General features: G+C 34.0%; 1 protein-coding gene across 10 annotated transcripts in view; it reads right to left on the reverse strand.

Annotated features, from left to right (window-relative positions):
- The window catches only part of GRIK2 (glutamate ionotropic receptor kainate type subunit 2), a 642,913-nt gene that overhangs the window by 218,428 nt on the left and 398,029 nt on the right, over positions 1-26,456 (reverse strand). For all 10 annotated transcript variants that reach the window (XR_014267496.1, XM_082475143.1, XM_082475138.1 and 7 more), the window contains 3 exons: positions 25,380-25,523; positions 22,295-22,402; positions 4,626-4,739 (listed from right to left, as the gene is read on the reverse strand). Coding sequence is in view for 9 of the 10 variants with exons in the window: in XM_082475143.1 (XP_082331269.1) it covers positions 4,626-4,739; positions 22,295-22,402; positions 25,380-25,523 (366 nt within the window). In the remaining variant the exon portion in view is untranslated. The remainder of the gene's footprint in view (positions 1-4,625; positions 4,740-22,294; positions 22,403-25,379; positions 25,524-26,456) is intronic.

Consider the following 26,456-nt stretch of genomic DNA (forward strand, 5'->3'; position numbering starts at 1 on the left):
TTGATATCTGTAATTCCAATAATAATGATAAACACAAGAAGCAAGGGAATTTTAACCACTGAATCTGAAATTCAAAAGCCAGAGTGGTAATATGAGGAATATGAAAGAGAGGGCATGAATAGGCTGGAGTTTTAGGTCTAGACCTGCAGGTGAGGTTACATAATTTCCAAATTGTATGACATCATTTAAGTCAAAACCAAAAAAATAAATATTTAAAAAATTGTTTAGAGCTTTCTAAAATGAACTCATTCCATGATATGACTACTGATATATACTACGCCCATACAGTGTATTGGGCGTAGGTTATATTGTTGAAGAGGAGCAAAAATCATTAGTAAACAAGATGCTTAATCTCAATTCTAAAGAGAAAAAGTGAGATAAGCCCCATTACTCTTTTGATTGCCCAGAAAAATCTGAGATTATGGTTTAAAGAAGCTGTAAGAAAACTGAGTGCTAAATTAGGAGAGGGGAGAAACAAGAGGCCCGAGGCATCCAAGAAAGAGTAGCCTAAATCTTGGCCCCTGAGGAAACGTCTAGATGTCTAGGGACACACCTGTAACGTCATCACAGTGCTCTAGCATATGTGGGATTTCTGGATGAGAAGCACTGCTTTAGGTGAACAATTCTCAATCAAGATGCTATTCTGGTCATAAACTATAGTTGTTAGACTTTTCCATCCTGGACCACTAGAGACTTCATTTTACAGTATTGGTTGCTCAAGTTGGACACACAGATTGGTTGAAAGCCTACTTCTCGACTTTCTAGCTCTGTGACCATGAGCAGGTTACTTAGGCAATCTGAATACCAGCTTTCCCACCTGTAAAAGAGTATGGATAATGGTATCTACCTCAAAAGGTTATTATGACAATTAAATGAGTAAATCTATGAGTAGTGCTTTGAACAAGGTCTAGCAGAGAGCAGACATACCAAAAATGTGTATTATTATTTTTTTAATGAACCATATTCATATAACCTTATTTAATGAAGCTGAGAAGCAGATAAAAGCACCAGCCTCAGTTATCATGGTCTTCTTTCAATTTTGCAAATTTTTCAAGATCTTTCCTGCTTTAGGGCCCTTGCATATGCCGTTCTCTCTGCTGAGAATATTCCTTCCCCTTCTCTTTACCTTGATAATTTCTTCTCAAACTTCAACTCTCTATCCTTCTGCAGTGAGACCTAACCTGGCCCATCCTTCCACTCCTGGTCCCTGGTGTAACTCTGGATCATTCTGTAAAAGGCATCACACAATTTATCTTTCTCTTATATCTCAATCACAAGGTGTGGTGTGTGGTACGTGTGTGTGTGTGTGTGTTTGTGTGTGTGTGTGTGTGTATATGTGTAGTTCTCCTTATGAATCCTACCATTTTCTAAGCTCCATAAGGGCAGAGACTGTGTCTATTTTCTCCATCAAATATAGTGGCTATCACAAAGCCTGGTATATCATCATCACTAAGTACATATTTGTTAAATACAAAAAGAATGAATAAAAAAATAAATAAATAAAATTCAAGAGAAATGGAGCTGATTATGATAAGCACATTGATAATGCTAAATTCTAGAAAACCTCACTGGCTTTTTTTTAAGACACATAATAAAAATGTCAAACAAGAAGCATTAAGTGAACTTCCCTCTGTGGAGATATCATTATTCACAACATAGCCAGAATCTCCTCTGAGATTTTCCAAGAGAGAAAAGGACAAAATAATCATATAGTAAATCAAATGATCATACTTCCTTATAAAATATAAATTAAGTATCAATAAATTGTATCAAGCTGGCTTATATAAATAATGTAAATAATCTCTTCAAATCTATTCCTGATTGTGGATACTCTGTGATCAGAGTATTCAAAAAAAGAAGTTTTTCAACTAAGTGATATAAAAACAAATAACGTACCTTTCTTTTTAACAAAAATCACAATCTCTTTGAAACTAATACAGTGACATAGTCTAAAATATAAGTAACCTATTTATTAAAATGTAAACTTAGAGTATGTTCCAGAGTTATCTTACATCTTGCTTATATGGAGCAATGATCTGAGGAATAGTTCTCAGTCATCATTATAGGTCAGAATTACCTGTGGAACTTAAAAAAATGAATATGTCCTACAGTTAAAGGTAGCAATAATTTTTTAAAAGCTTTATGCCTGGCTCTGATATGAAGCTAAGATTAAATACCACTTGTTTATGAATAGATATAAAATTGTTTATTATTGAGAAAAATATTTGGATACTTTTATAAAATAACTCTGAGTAATTAAACAATACTGAGAAATTGTATGGGTAGTCTTAATCACCTGCTTTGTCTGGACAAGAAGTTTGCAATAACCTGCACACTTGAAAAATATTTAAATACAGCCATTTAAAAGTTGCTTATCCCCCTAATTTTCTGCTTAATTAAATATCGTTTATTTTATTTAATTTGACAAATATTTATTGAGCGCCTCCTATGCCCAAGTCACTCTTCTCTGACACTAAGAGATCTAAAAAGTGTAAAATTTGATTATTGGCCTTGTACAGATCCATGCCAAATAGAGACCCAGATATATACAAAATTTCTAAAATAAAAAACATACATGGTAAGTGCCATGATAGAGTATTATGATACATGAAGTGTACACTCCTCTGCCCGCCCCAAACATTCACAACTAAATGAAAAGATCAAAGAGTTTCACAGAGAGCATGTCATCTGAGATGGGTCTGGAAGGATGAAAACTTTTTCACAGGGGGTCATAAAGAAGTGAGGAAAGATTTGGAGCCATAAAATAAGTGATGCATTTGAGAGTTTGGCTGGATCAGGAAGAGCACAGAAAGGAGTATGGGGGCTGGTTGCTGAAGATGACAGGTGTCCCTTGCCCAGCACTCTTTACTCTGTGAGCATTGTAGAGGCACATGTGGTGTAAAAACAGGAGGCTTAGTCAGATCCTAATTCTCCAAGGAATGGTCGGTGATGTTTGGAGAAATATTGCACACATGAAATAACTTAAGAATAATATAGTATTAATTCTAAATAATATAAACTACTGACAAGTTCTATATTTCAGAAATGGAGAGAAACATATTGCAAACAAAGGTAACGGGGCTAACACAATCATAGTAATAGGCTAACTGATTACCCCAGTTGAGTTAAAATGCAGGATTCCTGAAGGGAGTACTAGGAAATGACAATAGAAAGGTGGGAGAAGACAAGACTGTAGAAAGCTTTGAATGTCAGGGTCAAAACCTGGGGGCCTTTTTAATGGTCAATATGGATTCACTAAAGACTTGTAAGTAGAGAAGCAGGAAATGACAGAGTTAGATCTTCACAGTGGAGAGTGAAGTGCATTGCAAAGGGAGAAGGTTGCCAGCAGGAGGGATAGTTACATAGTTACTGTAATTGTCCCAGCAGCAGGTTATGAGATCCAGGATATACTGGCAGAAAAAGGATATATTAGTGCCCTGTGAGGACATTCCATCTGAGGACCAGGGCTGGTGGATTGGTGGGTTTGAGAGTTATCTTTGAAAAGAGAAGGAGATATAAAATTAAGTTAAAGGGACCAGCGAAGTTTGGATATGATGGAGCAAGTATTTACTGAGGTTCTTAGCAAGGGAGTAATTAAAAATCCTTGTGAACTTCCATCACTGTCATTTCCTGATTACGAGTTCTGCTTCATTATCAAGAGTCTTTAACACAAGCCGTTTTCTTTTGACATGCCTAGAGATCTGACATCCTTTGTTGTTACTACAAGGACAAGATTATGAATTCTTCCTGGCTTGATTTGCCACCATAAATCAAATTTAGAAATTATATAAATGCTAAAATTGTGTGGAGGTTTGTTCTGGACAATAATCTTACAATCCTATTGATTACCTGGGGAATCATAAGAACTAGTATTGATAAATTTATTCTGTAGGTAAAAGTACTCACTAAATCATCAGCCCCTTGCTTGTCCTAAGATCAAGATTCCCATTTGCAAATGGCACGGTAGGCATACATAAACATTACTGTGTGATCCAATTAAAATATATAATTATAAGAGGGGTAAAAATATCCAGCTTATCAGTATTAATTTAATTCTGTTGGTGATGAAAATATTTCTGGCCTAAAACAGCACTTGTCATTTGATTTCATTAGGGAGATTAGTAAAGTAAAAGTGAATTCGCCATGATGAAAACAATTAAATTGAAATCAAGGTTAAAATATAATTATAATAGAAATAGTCCTGAAAAATAAATGGTATGCCCTCTGAAATATATTTCCAGGAGATGAAAGCAGAAACAAAGTTCACATGCAGCTCCTCACATAAGTATATTTATACAACTGCATGTCTGTGTACTTTTCAAATCCTAACATTGATAATTTTTCAATAGCAACTAATTTTGTAGAAACATAAAAATTTCCAGTAATATATGAAGTGGTATTATTAATCAACATAAGCAGCCCAAACATTAATATAGTTTATATCATTAAAAGCTAACCAAATAAAACTGTGACTAAATTAACATTGACTCATCTGTTATACAGTAATTGCTAAATAACTGTAAAATATATTATATTCTGTTCATTACTACTCCAATTATAATGTCCTTTTCTATCCATTTCCATGTTTACCTACATTTATCTAAAAAGAATGGAAAAACACTTACCAAAATGGTGGTAACGATCAAAGAACGATTGGATAAGGAATCTGTGATGTTGGCTGGCTTTCCCTTTTGACTTTCTGTCATATTCAGGCCACTGGCTGGATCCCAAGTTCCAATCTATAAAATAGCATAGGTACTTTGTAAATCGTCCATCAGGCACCTGGGAGAGAGCACTGCAGAGAAAGTTAAGACTGCTAACACTTATTATTCACATCTGCTGCGTTATCTGCTGTTGTTGAAGTAAAGGCTGCTTGTTTTAAGCATGATTCACTGCTTTGTGAAGTGTGTCCAGTGAAGTGTGACATTAAAGAACAAAATGATCCATTGCACTTCTACAGTCAATGTGGGAGCTTAATTTTCCATTCAGACTTTCATTCACCAAGATAAACTACTGCTGATGATACCTTGATAGCTGGCTGGAAACTCATTAATAGCACATATTTTTGACAGTAATGGATCTATCTTACCCTCTCATTACAATGATAACATGCCATATTATATGGACAAAGCTAAAAGACAGAGCAAAACCTGGGGATCCAGGGTAAATTAATAGGTAAAAGCAGGCTTAAAAGAGGCATTAATTCGTATTCACAAAACCCCCAGTAGGGCAAAATCATACCCCAAATTACCTGCAGAGCTTTTAAAAATATACTTTTGCAGCTTATAAAATACTCCAAGGAAAGGAGATTACAGCATAATCTCATCTGGATAACCCATTCTAATACTTCTACTTGTATTCTATTCAATATGTATTTTAATTTAACTAATACCCTCTGATAGATTAGGCCATATACTCTCTGTGTTCAGACATTTTATACTCACTGAACACAGTCTATATGATGACATAGAGCTACCTCTGGAGATACATATAAGCATAAGATGCCACTAAATACATAGATTGGGTGGTTTGCATACATGCACCTGCACCATTGCATGTCATGTAACAATGGCGACCACTAAAGGAAAGCAGAAGCAAAAGGAGACACAGAGTCAGTATTTCTTAGTCAGCATTACTTTTCCTCACCCTCTCAAACCTGGGAGTCATCAGTAGTGAAATCTGTCTTATGTATGCCCCTAGCCAATTACCCAACTTGTTTTCCTCAAATGAAGCTATAAATTATCAATTTCTTTTTAAAATAAAGTTTTGTACATACAGATCTTCTTCAACTTATGGATGAACCCATCATAAGTTGAAAACATTGTTAAATCAGAAATGCATTTAGTACACCAACCTACCAAACAACATAGATTAGCCCAGCCTACTTTAAACGTGCTCAGAACACTTACATTAGTCTACAGTTGTAGTCAAAATCATCTAACACAAAGCCTATTTTATAATAAAATGTTGAATATCTCATGTAACTTATAGAATACTATACTGAACTATAATGAATAACACGCTGGTTATATGCACAACAGGATGCTTGTAAGTGTATTAGTTGTTTACCCTGGTGATGGAGTGGCTGATTGGGAGTTGCAGCTCACGGAACTGCCAGCATCACAAGAAGTTATCGTACTACATATCACTGGCTCAGAAAAAAAGATCAGAATTCAAAATTCAAAATACAGTCTCTACTGAATATGTATCATTTTTGCACCATCACCATCGTAAAGTGAAAAATCATAAGTTGGGAACTGTTTGTAAATTAAATTATCTTTAACGTGACATTGATTTAGCAGGTAACATTTACTCTGGTCTACCTAAATATGCTAACAAGGGTCTCATCAGCATAAATCCAAATTAAATGTTATGATCTTTTTATTTTCTTTATATTTTATCATACATACTCTTTTTGATCTCTTCATTTGCATAGCTTTCTTAGTAACTTTTTAAGATATCTATCTCCGTTTAATTGGAGAAGCACAAAAGTAGAAATGTTAATAACTTCTGTTCTTCATAAGAATAGATATGTCATTCTAATAGTTGTACATGAAAGTAAATCTCAGTGTTTTTCTTCAAGAACTTATTTGATTATACTAGGAATTCAATATAAATGTTTTTAGTGATGTTTAAAAAAAAACCTCTTGCCATATTTTCTCATATTTACTTAATTTTCCTCTTACCGTTAAAAACTATATATTCCTAATGTTTGTGTCAGTTAAGAAAAAAAGTCAAATAATACAGTAAGGGGAAAAAAAAGAAAAAAAATCTTGATTCAGCATTCTTTCCAAAGTAAACTACCTACTGATCTTTTAAATTACTTTAGACTGTGACTACAATGAGGTCATAAAGACAGAGACTAATTATAATTTAGGGTCAATAATGGAAGGTTTTCAAGGGCCGGACGGGTAGCATCAATGTGTGACGTGAAAGGGCATAAGCCAGTAGTAAGAATTTCCAGGCTAGGGAGTGAAGTTTTTAAATCTCACATAAATCTCAAGGCAGAATAGCAAGAGGGGCCACAATCCCAACCCGCTCTGCTGTGTGCCTTGGGCTGCATGTTCCCAGAGCAGGTACTTTTTTCAAGTTCCCAGCAAGGCATCACTAGAGTTAGCAGAGGCCCTGCTGGGGACCTGGGTGGGGGACAGAGGGGATGTCAAACCTAGAATGCCTGCTGACCTGCTTAAATTGTTTCAAATTCAAAATCATTAAAAAAAAAAAAAAAACTACTCTGTTGGCTAAACAAGACATCTGCAGATTGTATTTTGCAGTCACTGCCATTTTTCTGCCCCTGATCTATAATTAATACCTATTACACATTTGTCCCTTAGATTTTATTTCCCTTTTTTTCACTATTGGTTAAATAGTTAGATTTCTTTCAGACATGTAATTCTACCAGCCAAAGCACTGGCAAACATCATTTGCCCACTGTCACCTGCCAGATGACACCCTCAAGCTTGACCAGTAAGTTTTTCAACTTTCTAATCAAATCACTAATACAAAATATTGCCCATTTCACTTACATCATCCTCCAAGATTACTTTTATAAAAAATAATTTAGCTGGATGTTCATTCTTCTAAACATACTTATCTAGTTTCATCCTCTGTCAGTTGCTTTTCTAGTACTATTTGGATGAAAGGGTTCTGGCTCATGAATCCACAATTACCTATAATCACAAATATTAGGTAACCCTTTTTATAAATCTCAGGTTTCTAAGCAGAATATTATGAAGTTTCAGAAATTTCAATGGCATAACATTTTAAATCAAATAAAATTTTGTATGATTCCCAGATTTTAAATCTATTAGGACTGTATAATTCAAAATTTTCTATTGATTGAAGAACTTTTCATCAGTGGGGTTTATTGTTTTGTTTTGTTTTAATCACGAGAGCCATTGATTAAGTCAAGACAATCTTTTTTCTTTTAATCTATGTTCAGAACCATGATTTTTTTCATTATATGATTTAATCAAGTCATTTATTTTTTCTCAGTTCCAAAATTTAATGAAGTACTCTTAACCTCAAAGAGGTATTTTAAATAGAGTGAGTCTATATCTTGGCTGACTTGGATACTTCAAGTTTACAGTTATCTTCTTGGTGTAAATATTAATAGCAACCCTCTTGTACAATTAAAAATGTCATGGTTTGGATACTAAATCATAAGGTCACTTTAATTATAAGCATCAAATTAGATAAGTAATTTGAAAGTACTTCAAAAACCACAAAGAACTATAGAAAATTATGGTATTATTCATTTTTCTTATTTTATATTCTGAATGGTTCTGAAAATAAATTTGCTCTTCTTCATAAAAAGAATGCATATTTATTGTTGTCCAATTATAAAACACACAAAAAATATAAAAAAGAACATCAATTTAAACTTTGAACCTACACACATACTCCTGTCAATCATAGCTAATAAAGCTTAGTGTATTTCCTTCAAGTCTTTTATCTTTACATGTATGTTCCTTGCATAATTTCCATCATAGCCTTGTAGTTAATGGCCCGGACTCTGAAGGGGGTGTCAAACTACCTGAATCCCATTACATCTCCACCACTAACCACCAGGGGACTGGGGCACATTACTTCTCTGTGCCTCAATTTCCTCATCTATAAATGGGGGAATAACATTATCTACCTCACAGAGCTATTGTGAGGATTAAACGAAAAAGAAGTCAATGTAAGGTGTTTATAAGTGTGCTACAAGTATTATATAAATTATTAAATATATCCTATTTCTACACTATTTTGAGCATTTTCTTCTGGCATTAAGATTAATCAAATTCATAATTTGAATGATTGTATAATATGAACATCATATAAACATATCACAATTTAACTATCATTGTTAAAAACAAGGCTTTAGTAAACAGTTATTTACAAATATTTGCCCATGTAATTTATTATTTTAAAAACAAATTCCTAGAATTGGAATTACTGAGCCCAAATAATATGAATTATTAGGATTATTAGTACATGTTGTCATATAACTTTCCAAAACTATTGTGTTTGTTACCATCCTCCTGACAGTTCATGGTATAATACAACTTCCTAACAATTCATCTTCTACTTTTAATAGTTTGACTTACATAATTGAATGATACTATAATAGTTTATGACTGTTGCCTTTATTTCTAGATCGTATGTTTTATCACATAAAAATAACTTTTTATTCTAAGTAATTCTTTTCACCTAAATTTCCAGGGCCTAGTATTAATCATGCTTACCTTATTTGTATATTTGCATTTGCTGATAAATAATTATCTATAATTATACTTTCAACATACTTCTCATTTTATGGGTTTCTTTATAAGAAGCTCATCATGAATGTTTTTAATGTCCTATCTTTTTTCTCCCTGGATCTTATTTTTAACCTTGTTCCTTTCATATTATCTGGTTTTCACTATTTCTTTTCTACCTCTGGATTTTTTGGTAGACAGTTTTTCCTGTGGTGATTTGTGAGTAACAAAGTTTTCAGTCTACTAAAGGGGTATTGTCAACTTTTGTTTAAACTTTTACCATCACATCATAAAATCAATATTGAATCATAAAAATTAAAATGACATCTATTCTATGAAAATTCACTACTTTGGTTCATTCTGCTACTACACATACTGATCCATAGTTTTAGTTAATTTAATCTGGGGTTGTGGACACTGCCTCTCATTTTCTTTTGCTTGATATATTATAGATCATCTCTCTTCCAAGGAAAACAAATGTAATTTTTAATACAATCTTTAAAACTATTATTCAAAAATTTCTCTCTGTATGCTTTAACTACTTTTACTGTTTACTAGGATTTCTAGTCAGTTTCCTCTTCATTGAGTGTTTGCTTTCATTTATCATTGTTCTTATAGAAGACAATTTATTTGTAAAGGATAACTATGTGACATGCTTCTATCTGTAGATTTGAAAATATTTTTGTCATGTTCCTGTACAAAGAAAACTTGACTAAAAAAGACATTGTGTCATAGCCTTCTTCTTTCAAGAGCGCTGTTTTAGTCATGTTTTCTATTATTTAATGTTACTAAAGAGACTGAGGGCAGTCCAATATTTGTTTCTTTTTTGGTAAATATTTTTTTTATTGAAAGCTTCTAGTATTCTCTATTTGGAAGTTTTAAATCTCAATCAGGAGAGAGAGAGAGAGAGACATAGAGATAGAGACTGTAATTCTTTCTTCATTATGTTTGCCAGAAATATAAGGCGTTTCTCCATTTTCTGAAGGTGAATTTTACTGCATTTACAATTTTCCTAAACTCTTCATGTGGTCATGCTTTCTATACATGTTGTACTCTTTAAATGTATGTTTTCCCTCTTTCACTACCTTACATGTGTATCTTCATCACTGATAGAAATGTTGGGAAAAGCAGTTCCCTCTTCTGTGTAGCAATGTACAGAACAACTTATGTATGCCCCCAACACAGAAGTATCCCATTACATTTTAATTGTAATTCTTTTTTTATCACTCTCTAGTTAAAACTTAAATCCCCTGAGGCTAGAGACTGGTTTACTCATCCTTTTATCCTAAGGCCTTTGAATACAGGACATACTAGGGGTTTTCTGTGTGAGGGTTCTTAACATAATGGTTGAATGAAGGAATAAATGTTATCCTCTTTGTCTCAGAAATTCCATTTATGTTTTACTTTGAATTAAAATTATATTTCATTTTTATGTATCATATCTTCTTGTGTTAAACTTTAAGTGCCTTCAAGGAGGATGTCACAACTTTGAAATTTAGATAATAAATACCCAATGAATATTTATTGAATAAATGACTGAATAGACTAAATGAGTGAATTACTACATAATGAAGACTTTCAGGTTTTTTTAGGTTGTTAACCTTCCACACCTATTCATTCATTCATTCATTCATTCAGCAAATATTGAATGTATACTATGTGTCTATTCTTTCATATTTACATAATTTGTTTTTCATGTTTTGTTCCTCATGTTCTGTTCAAGTTCTACCTTAATATCATATTTAACTTTGGGAGTAATAGGTCACATATCTTTGCTACTTATTTGAATTTTTCCTAAGCTACATTTTATATATGTTAATATAAATACTTGTAAGAATTTTATGTAAATATTTTATGCTTTACATTTTATACTTCTCAGGATTTTTTTTTTAATTCTTCAAATAATTTCATTTGGTAAAATATGTTTTCTCTTTGGTTGCTTTGTTTTATTTTTTAATGTAGAAAAAACATTTGTTTTTTGAATGATTTTAAAATTATTTATCTGAGTATCTCATTAATTAGTTGATGCTTTATTTATTTATCTTTGTTTCTGACAGTTTTCTCAGTATAAATTTCGTTTGTTTTGTATCTCATATTACTCCTTTATGTTCAAAGAATGTTTTTCTTTCCTCTCCTGAGCTACATAATTGCTTGTCTCATCTGTAATTAGCGTTTTATAATTTCTTCTAAACATGTAAGTTAGCACTGTTTCTTGTAAGCAGAATCAGTGAGACATATCTTTTATGCTCTGCAGAATTTGCAATAATAATTTGTTTGACAAGTATACCAAAAACTTTCTCAGGTAGGAACAAAATAAACATTCCCAGCTAAGTATAAAATATTAGTTATATATAAAATCAATCTCATTTAAAGTTAAGAAATAATTTCCCCACTAAAAACCAGCTGGCACAATAGGATCTATCAAAATTCTATTTACACTGTCTTATTGACATTTACTAACAATATAACCATGGATGTTGGAGAATGAAAAAAAAAAGCAATACAGTTTTTCATTATAGAGCAATGTAAAAAGGAAAACGAATTCTCTGATTATACACTGTTTTGACTTAATTTTAGACAAATTCATCTGTCTTGAACAAAGAACATAAGTGGCACTTTTCCAAAGAAGGCCTGTGTGGTGATCATGAGAAACCACACTGTACATTATAAAACAGTGTTAGCATAATGTAGAGTCTCCATCTAACACCCCATACAAAAATAAACTCAAAATGGATTAAAGACCTAAATGTAAGACCAGAAACCATAAAACTCCTAGAGGAAAACATAGGCAGAACACTCTTTGACATAAATCATAGCAGTATTTTTGGGACCCCTCTCCTAAAACAAAGGAGAAAAAGCAAAAATAAACAAATGTGACCTAAACTTAAAATTTTTTGCACAGCAAAGGAAACAAAACGATCGACAAAACTAAAAGACAATCTACTAAATGGGAGAAAATATTTTCAAATGATATGACCGATAAAGGTCATATCATATATTCAACATATATAAATAGCTCATACAACTCAACAGCAAAAAAACTAAACAACTCCATCAAAAAATGGGCAGAAGAACGGAATATACATTTTTCCAAAGAGGAAATGCAGATGGCCAACAGGCACATGAAAAGATGTTCAACATCACTAATCATCAGGGAAATGCAAATCAAAACCACAATGAGATATCACTTCACACCTGTCAGAATTGCTATCATCAAAAAGAACACAAATAATAAATGATGGTGAGAATGTGGAGAAAAGGGAACCCTTGTACACAAAGGGAACTATTGGTGTAAATTGGTACAGCCACTTTGGAAAACAGTATGGAAGGTTCTCAAAAAGCTAAAAATAGAACTATCATATGGGCCAGCAATTCAACTCCTGGTACATATTCAAAAACAAAAAAAAAACAAAACCACTATTTTGAAAAGATACATGCACCCTGATGTTCATAGAAGCATTATTTACAATTGCCAAGATATGAAAGCAACCTAAGTGTCCACCAACAGATGAACGGATAAAGAAGATATGGTGTATATATAAAGGAATACTACTCAGCCATAAAAAAGAGTGAAATTTTGCCATTTGCAGCAACATGTACGGATTTGGAGGATATTATGCTAAGTGAAATAAGTCAGACAGAGAAAGACAAATAATGTATGACATCACATGTGGAATCTAAAAAAATATTACAAACCACTGAATATAACAAAAAAGAAACAGACTCACAGAGAACAAATTAGTGGTTGCCAGTGGGGAGAGGGAAGGAGAGAGGGGCAATATAGGGGTAGGAGATTAAGAGGTACAAAACATTATGTATAAAATAAGCTACAAAGATATATTGTACAACACAGGGAATATAGCCAATATTTTATAATAACTAAAAATGGAGTATAACCTTTAAAAATTGTGAATCGCTATACTGTACACCTGTAACTTATATAATATTGTACATCAACTATACCTCAATAAAAAAAATTCTTCCCAATAACTAGCTGCCTACAACCACATGACCCATACAGTTTGCCTTGCATTGTATTTACTATTTCTTTGAGAAGAAAAGGCATTCCTCATAGTACTGTTTGAGGGCATTGAGAAGTAAAAAGCATAAGGAAGGTGCTTGTATTAAATGCTAATTTACATTTGGAAGATAAATATTCTCTCCAATTGACTGAATATACTTTGGTGAACTGCACGTTTCTCGGTTAACTAGTGTAACCATTCTTTCTGGATAATTTGCAAACTCAGGTTTCTCAAGTCTATATGGAACATGAATAGTGAGGACAGAGTTTTTTCAACATAGTAGTTTTCTTACTAAGTGTTGCAGGTAAATTAGAGACTTTTTGACCTCATTTACTTCACCCCTTCCTGTGTTAAATTTTTAAATGGAAAGTACAGATAGTTACTTACATTACTGTCTAATAACAATGAATAGTATTGTACGTCCATTGGGTTAAGTATTAACAGGAGATCACTTCAGAAAGAATTGTCATCTGATCTCTCAACAATAAACATGAAACATTTCCTAGAAATGCCTATGTGCTCCCTGACGGAGAAATCAGAGTAAAGAACAATTACCTGGGAACTGAGTCTTTTTCATACAGAAGTGATTTGGCCTATGAGTACAGTGCAAAGAAACCCTCAGTTAACAACTTTTCTAAAACTGTCTATTAACCAGTTAACATGGGGTCTGGAATTTCACCATTTGAGAACTACAGCATTAATGTGAAAGCAATAAATCAATAATATAAATGATCTTACAGAAAAGGATGACTAATCTAAACATAGATTTTTCACCTCTAAGATTTTTATTTTTGTTTAGGGCAAAGTCAACCCTAAACATAAAGAGTTAAGAGAGAGGTGGTAGTTCTGATTTTTAAAATAAAATTTGAATCAATGAGTTAACTGTTCTCAAATATAACGACATGACAATATTAAATTAAGGGCCAGTTTTTGCAAGGATAAAAATGTAGTTCATTGATTTCTTTGAAATAAAACCAATGTATTACAATTACATTTAGTATACATGTTTAATTCAAATTCAGTAATTGAAAGAAAAAAATCAGTATTTGATATTCTCTGATGGACCAAAATAAGAAAGTGTGTGCCCTCAAGTAAGGCAATCCTATTGATTTTTAAACATAAACATCATACAGAATTTTCTTAAATATTTTACCAACCTGAAGGTTAAAAGTTATCAAGCAAAATAATAACTATAAATATACTGACACAAACCAAAAAAATGTCAGTACAGTTGTGAAATAGGGCATGTAATGATTCTTTATAAGAGTTGGACAAATTAAATGGTTAACATCTCCAGAAAAAGACACTAAGTTTGGGTCCTGCCTGGGATCCAGTTTTGCTTTTTAAGAAGCAAACAACACATTTCCCACTGGCTTAAAGATTACTGGTCAACATCACCGTTAGCATTGCTTTCCTACAGGGAGGCAAAAGAAATCTCAGTTCCTAGGGAAGTTGGGGGTCATTGTTGCCATGGGGACCAAGATATATGTATCAAATGCCATCAAAGAGAGAAAGATAAAAACTGCTATGCATTAGGTTGCTACAGATCAAAAAAAAAAAAAAAAAAGTCTCACTTATCTAGTGTGGCTTTTCAGATTTAGATAAATTTGGAAGACTGTAAATTCCATTCAGACACCTTTTTCATAGGGAGCTAATGACTATAGGATTTTACTGGCAAGTGAAAGCGCAATAGTAAAATTTTCTACAGCAATTACCATTCTTTTTTTAAAAAATATATATTCTACAAAAAAAAAAAATCTTCAAAAAGCACTTTGAAACATGTTCTGTTCCTGGAACATATATGCCTGTAAACTCAGGCAGGCATGGTTTCACTACTAATTCTCACTCTCTCCATATATTATCAAAATATTTGAGTTTTCAGCGGGAAGCCTATGGATTGCTGATAGCAGTTTCTCTACTGGTGGGTAAAAATGCAAGCAGTGAATATTCAGAAAACACAGATTTTAAAAGCTGAAATGAAGCTTCACTTGAAAGTAAAATATAACAAATTTAAACTTTTTAAAGGTTTGCAAATACGGATTATTTTGATTTATATTATTTATATAAATACTTAATTTTGTAGAAATTGGCAAACATATATTACATAAGATGGCTTTTTATAGCCAGTTTTCTTTTCCAAGATTTTCCCTAAAGATGCACAAGTTAGAAGCTGATTTTATTATAAAAGCACGCTGAGGCAAACACATGGCATGACTGTTCATAGGCCTATACAATTCCAGGACCCTTAGCACCATTTCTGGCCAGATAAATGTATTAGTTTGATCTCTATGTTTTTTTCTAAATTAATATAATATTAACATAAAAGCCAATTTCAATAAGGATTTATTAGGCCTTTCCACTGAGGAGACAGAACATTCTATTCTCCAAGTTCTATTTTAATATAAATATCACATTTTAAGAGACTATCAGCAAAATAACCAGAACAGATAACAAATTCTGATGCTACAGAAAGGGCAAGAGAGGTACACAAGTATGATTTTAGTTTAACATTTCTATTTAGAAGAATATATTCTCTAGTATAATAAAAATCCATTTGAACAATCAATAAAGTATAATAGCAAGAGATTGATTTTTTTTTTCTCGGAACGCACATGATGTACATAGTTGTCACAATGGACATTCAATAATAAAATTCAATAATGTGGTAGGATTAAGCAATTTTATTATTGTATTATAGTTTCTTAGAAGGAATTCTTTTTAAAGTCTAAGTTTTTTTTTTTTTTAATGGCCTTTAGATAGCTCAGCTTGCAATGGAAATGCACCATTATCATGAAGTGTCATCAACTCAGTTCAAACCTATTTTGTGTAAAACCCTTCCAACTGTTTTTGCTCTAAACAGAATCTTTTTGAAGTAATATTCTAAGAACCTTCTGAATATTTCTTAATATCTTTTGCCATTAGTCATGCTTTCGTTCCATCTGAAGCTGGTCTTTCCTAAAACATAGCTAAGCCTCAGAAGACTAGGTAAGTAAGTTAAGCCATTTCCAATGGTAAATCATATCCCAGTTACATATTATTTTTTTAAAAAGCCTAAAAATATTAATTTTATTGTCAGTTATGAAGACATTTTTTATTTCCTCATGCCAATTATGTCCATTTTTCTTGGCCGTTTTTCTTTTTGCTATTTCTCCTTCTTCTTCCAAGTTCCACTGACAGACTGAATATACAAATAGATAACAGTCAGACCATGTATGACAATAGAACTTTAACCAGATCCTCTGAAGCAAGCATCCTGGGAAGCCAAACCACAACCTCTGCAGCAATCTGCCCAGAATGGTCAAGATTTGTTCAATAACTTGCAGCTTCCTTTTTTTTTTTCCCCCTCTCTTCCAACTCAGGAGCAACCAGAGAAACTCACCAAACCAATCACCCAAGATACCTTGCTTCTTGTTAGCCCACATCCAGTTTCCTCATGCCAACAATCTCCAATCAGAGCACACCTGAGGCTTTCCCAAATAAAGCTTTTCCACTCCCTTGCCTGCCCTTGAATCTCTGACAAATATAAGTTGCTCCCTTGCAAGCTCTGAATAACAACTTCTGTTTGTTCTGAATAACAACTTCTGTTTGTTCTCATCCAAGTGGTCTTTGTTTACTTCCACACATAAACTTACAAGAAAAAAAAGGAAAATTTATAAATAGAATAATTATTTTTACTCATTGATGTAATAAAGTGTCAGAAAGTATTCAACTGCACTATGTAGAAGACCAGAGGTGCCATTGGTGCATCCTTATAAGCTCAGACTTCAGTGCTGCTTTCTCCTGTGCTATAAGATCCTTCACCCCCTGAAGCCTTGACCCACTACCCCAGCCCACTGATTGTCTGACTATTGGATTTCTTGTCCCACTTTGTAAGTATGGAGCAAAGCTGGAAAAAGTGGGGGAAAAAAAGCTCTGCTATTGGAAAATAACTTTGCACCAGACACTTGAGTAAGTATTCTATGTGAAGTATCTCTTACGATTCTCATAGAGATCCTTCATTTGTTCAACAGTCAATAAACATTTCATGAGGATGTACTTTGTGCCAGACACTTTGCTATGCCTTGAATATGTAAATAGTGAGAAAGGAGACAAATTTTTCTGCACCTAATAGGATGTGTATTCTGGCTAGGGACGCAGCCTTAAAAAAAAAAAAAAGTATGTAAATACACAATTATAGGCAGTGTCAGGAAGAAAAAGTAGAGGACACTATGAGAAACTTAAATTTAATTAGGCTTAGGGGATACCTATCTAAGGAAGTAAATGTAAGCTGCAACCCCCAGGATGAGTAAGAAGTTAGCCAGGCAAAGGTGATAGGAATGGGTATTCCAGACTGGGAAAACTCTACTGCCAAAGTAATAGAAAGTCTTGACCCTGTGAGGAAATGAGAAACAGCCAGTATAGCTGGAGCATAGAAAACACCTGAGAAGACGGTGAGAGTTGAGTGGGAGAGGTAGGGAATTCATTGTAAATCATGTTTGGATCTTAATCAAAATACCATGGAAATAAAGGGATGAGTTAAATAGAGAAATGACATGGATCATTTTGCTTTTGAAGACATCCATTGGCTGCTATGATTTGGGGAATGGATTACAAGGAGGAGTAGAACAGAGAGGCTTGTTGGGGCTCCAGTGTATGTGTCCGGGGTAGGTTCCCCTGGCCATGATTGTAGCAATGGATTTAGGAAGAAATGGATGGATTCTAAACGTATTTTGAAAGTGGAATATACAATACGGTCCTTGAACTGACCAGAAGAATTCAAGCTGGGAAAATCACTTACTCTGATTTCCTTTTCCTATTGTTAGTAGTTTCAATACCAGGATCTTAAAGAAAGAAATTGTCCTATTATTGCCTGAGGTAGACAAAGTTGCCTACTGTTTTATCCCCTTACTCTCCTTCTTCTGCTTTAGAGAAGGCACTGCCATGGCCCAAGAGCTTGTTTGGACAGGTGTGGTTGGTTGTGTATGCGGTATTGGTGACCCTTCTTAGACCTGCCACCTGTGAATGACTGCAGGAAGGAAGAAATTAACACATCCCCTCTGGAGGCTGACGGGAACCAGGAAATGTTTGACTTTACTCCCTCCCCTTTTAGTATAAAAGAAGCCTGAATTCTAACTCAGGTAAGATGGTTCTTTGGGACACAAGTCCACCATCTTCTCAGACTGTTGGCTTTTTGGATAAATTCGTTATTCCTTGCTCCAGTTAAACAAAGAAACAAACAAACCAGATGTGGTTGGTTGTGTGTGCGGTACTGGTGACCCTTCTTAGACCATGGCTAACTGGGCTGGGTTCTAACCAAGATCTCCATCGAGATAAAGGAGAAAGAATTCACTTTGATCTATGAACCCTATCTAAGTGGAAAACTGTGTCCAGAGCAGCATTTTAACTCCGAGCTCAGTTCCCTGAATATGTCCTACTTCTCTGTTTGTCAGAAATATACCTGTTCCTTCCTGGTTTATCTGCTCCACAGTTACAAACATCAGAAGTATGGATTTTACTCCTACTAACTGTTTCAATCCTAAGATTCACATTTCAGAAAACGATTCAAAATATATCATCTTAATGACATACAAGCAAGAGATCTTTCTTTTTAGCACATTTCACTGCCCAATCCTATATTACTGGGTTGGCCAAAAAGTGCCTTTGGTTTTTTAAGTAAAAATAAAAGACACATTTTGCATTTTCACCAAGAACTTTATTCAACAATGTATTCATCCTTTTCTTCCACTACCTTCTGCCATTTTTCAGGCAACTTCATAATTCCATGTTCCCAAAACTTTTTATCTTTTTGAGCAAAGAACTGTTCCAGGCGCCTTTTACAGTCTTCCAGGGAATTGAAATTTTTTCTATTAAGAGAATTTTGTAAAGTCCTAAATAAATGGAACTCCGAAGGTGCAATGTCTGGTGAATATGGCGGATGAATCACAACTTCCCAGCCAAGCTGTAACAGTTTTTGCCTGGTCATCAAAGAAACATGCAGTCGTGTGTTATCCTGATGGAAGATTATGAGTTTTCTGTTGACTAATTCTGGACACTCTTCGTCGAGTGCTGCTTTCAGTTGGTCTAATTGGGAGCAGTACTTGTTGGAATTAGTTGTTTGGTTTTCTGGAAGGAGCTCATAATAAAGGACTCCCTTCCAATCCCACCATATACACAACATCACCGTCTTTGGATGAAGACCGGCCTTTGGCATGGTTGGTGGTGGTTCATTTCACTTGCCCCACAATCTCTTCCATTCCACATTATTGTACAGTATCCACTTGCCACTGCCCATCCATTGTTTTAAAAATGGAACGTTTTCATTACGTTTAAGTAGAGAATCGCATGCGGAAATACGGTCAAGAAGGTTTTTTCTGCTTAACTTATGTGGACCCAAACATCAAAGCGATTCACATAACCAAACTAGTGTAAATGCTTTTCAACGCTTGATTTGGATATTTTGAGTATGTCGGCTATCTCCCGCGTGGTATAACATTGATTGTTCTCAGTTAATGTCTTGATTTGATTGCTATCAACTTCAACTGGTCCACCAGACCATGGAGTATCGTCTAGTGAGAAATCTTTAGCACGAAACTCTGCAAACCACTTTTGACATGTTCAATCAGTCACAGCACCTTCTCCATACACTGCACAATCTTTTTTTTGCATTTCAGTTGGGTTTTTACCTTTCTTGAAATAATAAAGCATAATATGCTGAAAATGTTGCTGTTTTTCTTCCATCTTCAATATGGCTACCCAAAAATTCACCAATTTTGATGTCTTTTTTTAAATGCATGCTGATATGACAGCTGTCACATACAATCTAAACAAATTATTTCGAATGAAGTTAAATACAACTAAGTGCTACTAGAGCCATCTTATGGAAAAAAACTGAACGAACGTTTTGGCCAACCCGATATAATTTTATGAATCAATTTATAATTGGCAGGTTTTCTTCACTAGAGCAAAACCTTCATAGGGGCACAAAATAGAAGTTCACTGCATATTTGTTAGAGAATTAAATGAATAAATAAAGTGTGCTAGTCAAAGATGACCAAGACAAAACTAGGAAAAGGCAGTAGCATGAGAAGATAGAATTGAGGATAGTTAAAATTCCTAGCCTCGACCCCTATTAACGTATTTCCAGATTCTTTTAGAGACCATGATATTTTCACTTCAGTCTGTCCAAGAGGGAAGCCCTTTGCACTCTACTTTTTTTGAGATGGGGAATTTGGCCCAGAGAAGTTGGATGGAAGGAGGAAGTTCACACACTTGTTATGATAGAACTAGAATAGTGATTTAAGCCTCTTAAATCACCATCTATTGAATCTTCCAAAGTGTGAACTCTATCAAGGTAGGAACTCTGTTTTTTCATCTATGGATTGGTAACTATACTTTTTTTAGGAAAAAATAAAAGTAAAATCAACAAAACTTAGGAGCCTTAATGAGGCAGATATTGCTATCACCCCAGGATGCAGTTGAAGATGCTGTGCTTTAGAAGGATTAAGAAACTTGTCTATAAATAGTAAATGGCAGAACAAGGATTTGAGCCTAATTCTGTCTGAACACAAAATATTGATGAATGTCAGGTCAACATTTATAACTCACATTGTGATACCTTGCTTATCGATATGGTAGATCCTCATATATACTTGGTAACCATTATATTCAGGATCTTTTTATAATTCACACTAGAGCCTAGGAAAACCTTCTCTAATATTTTCTTTGAGTCCAAGGGACTGGGCCTATGGTAACATGAAGAGCATCACCATTTTTATGTTGATGTGTTGAAATACAAGCAGTGGTCGAAGCTCATCCTAGTGACTTGGGTACTTCCAAAAATAAGATAATAACATCCCCAGTAAACACTGAGATAAGCCCATATGAGCTGACTAAACTCCACCATTGTCAATTCCAGTTTTGGGTATAGACTAACGTTGTTATCTTGGAAGCAAGGTAATTAGGAAGTGACAGCCTCACGAATATTTTAGTTCCAGCTTATTATAAAAGATTCCTAATTTTGCATGGTCTTGACAAAGGGTACAACCTGAAACTCTCAATGAGAAGAGGTAATACCCCTGTTAACTTCAGTCATCAGTTGGCCATGATATACTTCTTGTCCTGGGGATATCAAAAATATGTGTTTTCTCTCTCCTGCATCATTTGAATCAACATTCATATATGCTATTTTCTCTCAGGCTAAAATACCCCTTATTTTGATTCAATTTCCTTCTTCAGTTTCCATCTATGAATGATGCTCCATGTTCAATTGTTAGCTGAAACATAACTCACTATCTTTAAAGCGATGTTATCTCAAACAGAATTTTTTCTCAAGTTCTTATCAAAATATCTTTTTAACCTGTAACTTTCAATGAATCCATCAGAAAACAGCTAAATGCATGTATTACAAACTTACACTAAAATGTTCTTAAAGTAAGCACACACCCCCAAATTCTATGAGCCTTTCTTGTACTTTACCTCAATACCTATAAATGGAATCAAGAAAGATAGACCCAGTGTAATGTGTAGCATTTGTGTTCATACCTAATTTACTCATGTACATTAATTCAGACATTTCTCTTGAATATGATCCAGCAGCGGAAACATGTTTCAGTATTTAATCCTTCTGTATGGTCTGCTCTAAGTAGGAAAGTCTATGAAGGCCTGTGATTATAAGCTGCATATACAAAGACTCATATTACATCAAACATTTTCTAATCATTATATCAAATCTTACAGCTAATTAAGATTATATTAATATATTAATATATATTATTTTAAATTAATATTATATACATTGTATGCAGAGAATCAGAAAAACCTGATGAGAAAATAAAAACATTTAAATTGCCTTAAGATATCCTTTATCCTTGAGTCCTAATAGTCAATTATTATATTCAATATATATAACGAATTGAAGATGTATTTTTTTAGAGTTACTCAATAAAGTTAAATGTCAATGAAATGTATCTACAACAGGAAATATTTCTTTATTTCTTCACTAGGATATGTTTATTTAATAATTAAAGTAAATAAACTGAATGTCTCAAGTACCTTTTCCAGACCTTCTTCCTTGAGGCTGATCACATCCAAATCAAAATCTGTTCGTAAGCCATTGGTTTTGTTGAAAGTTATTCTGCCTGTGAGGCCTTCCCAATGTGCCTATGGGGAAAACAAACAAACAAACAAAAATCATAAATTAGTAAAGGATGAGAAGATAAAACAATTTTGTACAAAATGTTTTATCTTTTGTTACTTCTCATAAATTTACATTGCTATACATTTTTATTCTCTTCTGAACTTTGAAGGATGTTTTTTCTAAATGTGATATCCTAGTCTCAGTAAAAATTTATTGTAAATTTTTCATTTTAAATAATGCATTTTCCAGGTATAACTTTCCTTTACGAGAAATTTGTGGCTTATGTTTTAAATAGCAAACCTCTTTTAGCAAAGTGAGAAGAGTTTGGTCACTTATAATATTTATGAGATAGTGACTATCTCGCTGGAGATTACAAACAGAACTACTATTATAAAATACCACTCCTAACACCAAACTAATATAAAGTAAACATTTTATTACAATGAAGGAAACTGAATCTAGGAAAAATTATGCTATACTTCTTCAATTATACATTTTCCACTTAGAATAATTAACTTATTACTTTATTTTTCTTTGTGTGAGGCTGGGAGAAATGTATCAAAATTACTTCACATCAAACTATACTTCCTGTAGAAGGCTCTCTCCAGGTAGAAGGGGATGGGAATATAATAATCTAGCTACACAATGGGTTCATCCCTCAAATGTGAGCAAATAATGAGGTTTTTTTTAATATAAAAAGATTTCCCATTCTGTTATATAGCCCCAATTACATGTTTTATATTATCTGTCATTTGCAAGTAGCTTGGGAAAATAGTTACATATGAAAATTTAAAATAATGTAACATATACTCACAACTATGTTTGAAAGAATATATACTGAGACTCAAAAGAAGTAATAAAGCCCAGTAGATAAAGGGTAACATTTCAATAAGGATTACAGATGGATATCATTATTACTACATTTCTTAGGCTCCATGTGCTTCTTGGATACTTATGTGTAGGGATTCTAAAATAGATTTAGGCTAATAAATTACAAATAAAATAGAAAAAGAACACTATAATATAGATCTCTATGCATATTGCAACAGGTCATCACTGAGTTTACTGTGTTAACAGGTCTCCAGTAAGGAAGAAAAAAATTTTATTAACTCAACTTTGTCCAAAGAAAATAATTGCAGGCAGTTAACAAAAATCCATATTTAGTATAAAAATAAGCAATGGGATCAAGAAGTACAGAAGCAGAAGTGCAGAACAGTAAAACAAATCTGGGTTAAAGACAGCACAGGGAAATGTACATCAGGTGAATCTGTGCAACTAATAAATCCAATCACAAATTCAATTCTGAACTTTCCAGCAACCAAAGCAAAGAAGAAAATGTGATGAACTGTAACATACAGGATCCATAATTTAAGACACAACAATTGCCCAGGAGAAACTCAGCTTTTCCTGGTACTGAGACCTGACAGAAACGTCTCTTTTCGGTCCTCATAAGAGTGACCTTGTGTGATTTAGTGCAGCGGTCTCCAACCTTTTTAGCACCAGGGACTGGTTTCATGGAAGACAATTTTTCCATGGATGGGGGCGGGGAATGGTTCAGGCGGTAATGCGAGCGATGGGGAGTGATGGGGAGCGGCAGAGGAAGCTTTGCTCGCTCAGCCCGTGCTCACCTCCTGCTGTGTGGCCTGCTTCCTAACAGGCCGTGGACCGGTACCGGTCCGTAGCCCGGGGGTTGTGAACCCCTGATTTAGTGGACAAGATCCTCAATAACACCCTACAATAAATACAATAGCGAGTTTCATACAACAGCTTCTTACAGGGTTGTTTGACACTTCTCAGTTGTCCAGTGCTGCATTCAGAAAAAGCTCTTCTTCAACTAGCCAAACCAGGGTGATATGTTTGCAGCCCTGTGATGCTTAGTTTTTTGCACCAGAAGTAAATATAGAATGTGGAGTAACAAAAGAACTGCATACTGTTCTAGGAGCATCATTTCACCTATCTGAGAGTTCAGTAACAATCAGACAAGGAAAATTCACGGACATTCTTTGCCAAGGATCTGATGATTCTTAATTATGATTCTATTTGCACTTTTATTTTCATGAGTCATTTATTATATGATGAGCTGATGATTTCTTTTAAACCATTAAAGAAAAATTTTATATGGTAATAACAGCTGTGACTTTTCATAGCAAAGATTAAATTTTCATAGTTAAACTTTCATATAAAAACTCCTAAATCAACTATACTTTAATAAAAAATATTTTTTTTAAATTAAAAAAACTCCTGTTGTAATCAAATGAAAAGTATCCTTAGCTGACAAAGGAATTTCCTTCATGAGAGGAAGAATGGGAAGAATATGTGTGTATGAAGTGAGTGTGTATGTTTGTGTGTGATCTTTAAGAGTTTTTTTTTTTTTTTTCTCACTATGGGCATGCTTGGTCTAAAACTATAACAGACATAATTAGAAATGATACATGGCCATAAAAATGGTTGTATTATGCAACATGAAGTAAACTTTGCAATTTCATGAATCCATATATTTTGTTTTAAGTTAACTCTAATACAATTAGAATAACTAGATGTTATACTTAGGAACCATAATTCTAAAAAACAATTCTTGAAAACCTACAAATTGAGTGTAATTTAGTGCAGTGCAAACGGTATTCATGTTAAAAATTCTTTGCATATCATGTGGCCTATGATATAAACATTCTTCAAACATCTATGTTTCCACATAAATGAAAAGTAACATATATAAAGATTCAGAAAGGTGAAAACTAACAATGTCTTAAATCATAGGTCACTGATTTTCATCTGTTCACACAATCACAGATATTTTGTAGGAAATCCATTTATTTATCATGTAATTTTTCCCTTCCATATTATTTAGTAAAAATGTTAATTTTGCTTGTATGGGGAGAGGTAGAAAGTTTAATTTAAGAGATAAAAGTAAAAGGTCACCTGTTAGGAAAAGTGCAATAATCTCAATTCATTCAGCTTGAGGACACGCGAGACAGGACAGATGTGCTTCTCCTGACTCACCTCTTTAATTAGGCTCATGAAGCGGGTCCCAAAGCGCCAGGGTTTGTGTCGATTGCACTGTAAGGAGCTGACTGTCATCTGGGGAAACTGCTGGACGCCCACAGACACCACGTGCACAGCATCATACATGAGAGCAGCATCCGTCTGAAAGCCGAGAGAAAAGGAAATGTGGCATCAATACAACATGGGAGACCCATGATAGGTGGTTCAGAAGTGGAGAGAAAGAAGGGGTGAGAGAAATAAATACCCAGTTTTTCTTCATGTAAGGGAGAAAACAGTATCTCCACATGCTGTGGTTCTCTTAAATAAGATATTGTGATCAAACTACTTCATGGGCTCCATTAGAACATCTGACTTACCCTCCAATTCCTGAAGTGATAACCCAATTTCATATCATCCTAGTATCTCTGCTTAAGTAGGAAATGTGTGCAGACATGCATTATTTCATTTTTTGTCACACCCTCTGTCTCTATCTTACTCTGTTCTACTGCGTGCGTGCGCACGCGCACGCACGCACACGCACACACACACATGCGCACACACAAGGAATGCCAATGTGAACATTTTGAATGGTTACATAAATTACATATTGTATATAAAAGTAAATAAGTAAATAATTTCCTTGCATACGAAGAAAAAAGAAATTTGAAGAGATTCCCTTAAAAAGTTTAAAGATATAAACCCTAATTTTTTCTGCAATTCAGCTTTTCAAAAGGTTCAGTCTCAGAAATGATGCTAGAGTGTTGAATCTCAATATGTGTTAATCCCTTTTCAAGAAACTAAGCTTAATCCCCTGTACTGTCTTCTTTTCCCCAAATTTCCATATGAATAAAAATTCATTTTGGCTTCTCAAGTAAGACGAATATGAATTCTACTGTGTTTGCACCTGCTCAAATGACTGACCACTTTAGAGGTGGATGATAAAAAATAAAATGTTTATAAGTCATAACAAACCAGAGGCTCAGTGACTGTCAAGTGCTGTGTTAAATGGACCCTCACATTGTGTTTGACGGACCGATGCCAGGCTCACTACCTACAGAAGAGAGCCACTGACAATGCGGGCAGCAAGGAACTTTG

Source organism: Balaenoptera physalus (assembly GCF_965194825.1).
Source record: "Balaenoptera physalus genome assembly, chromosome: 9".
In the NCBI taxonomy this organism is placed as follows: Eukaryota; Metazoa; Chordata; class Mammalia; order Artiodactyla; family Balaenopteridae; genus Balaenoptera; species Balaenoptera physalus.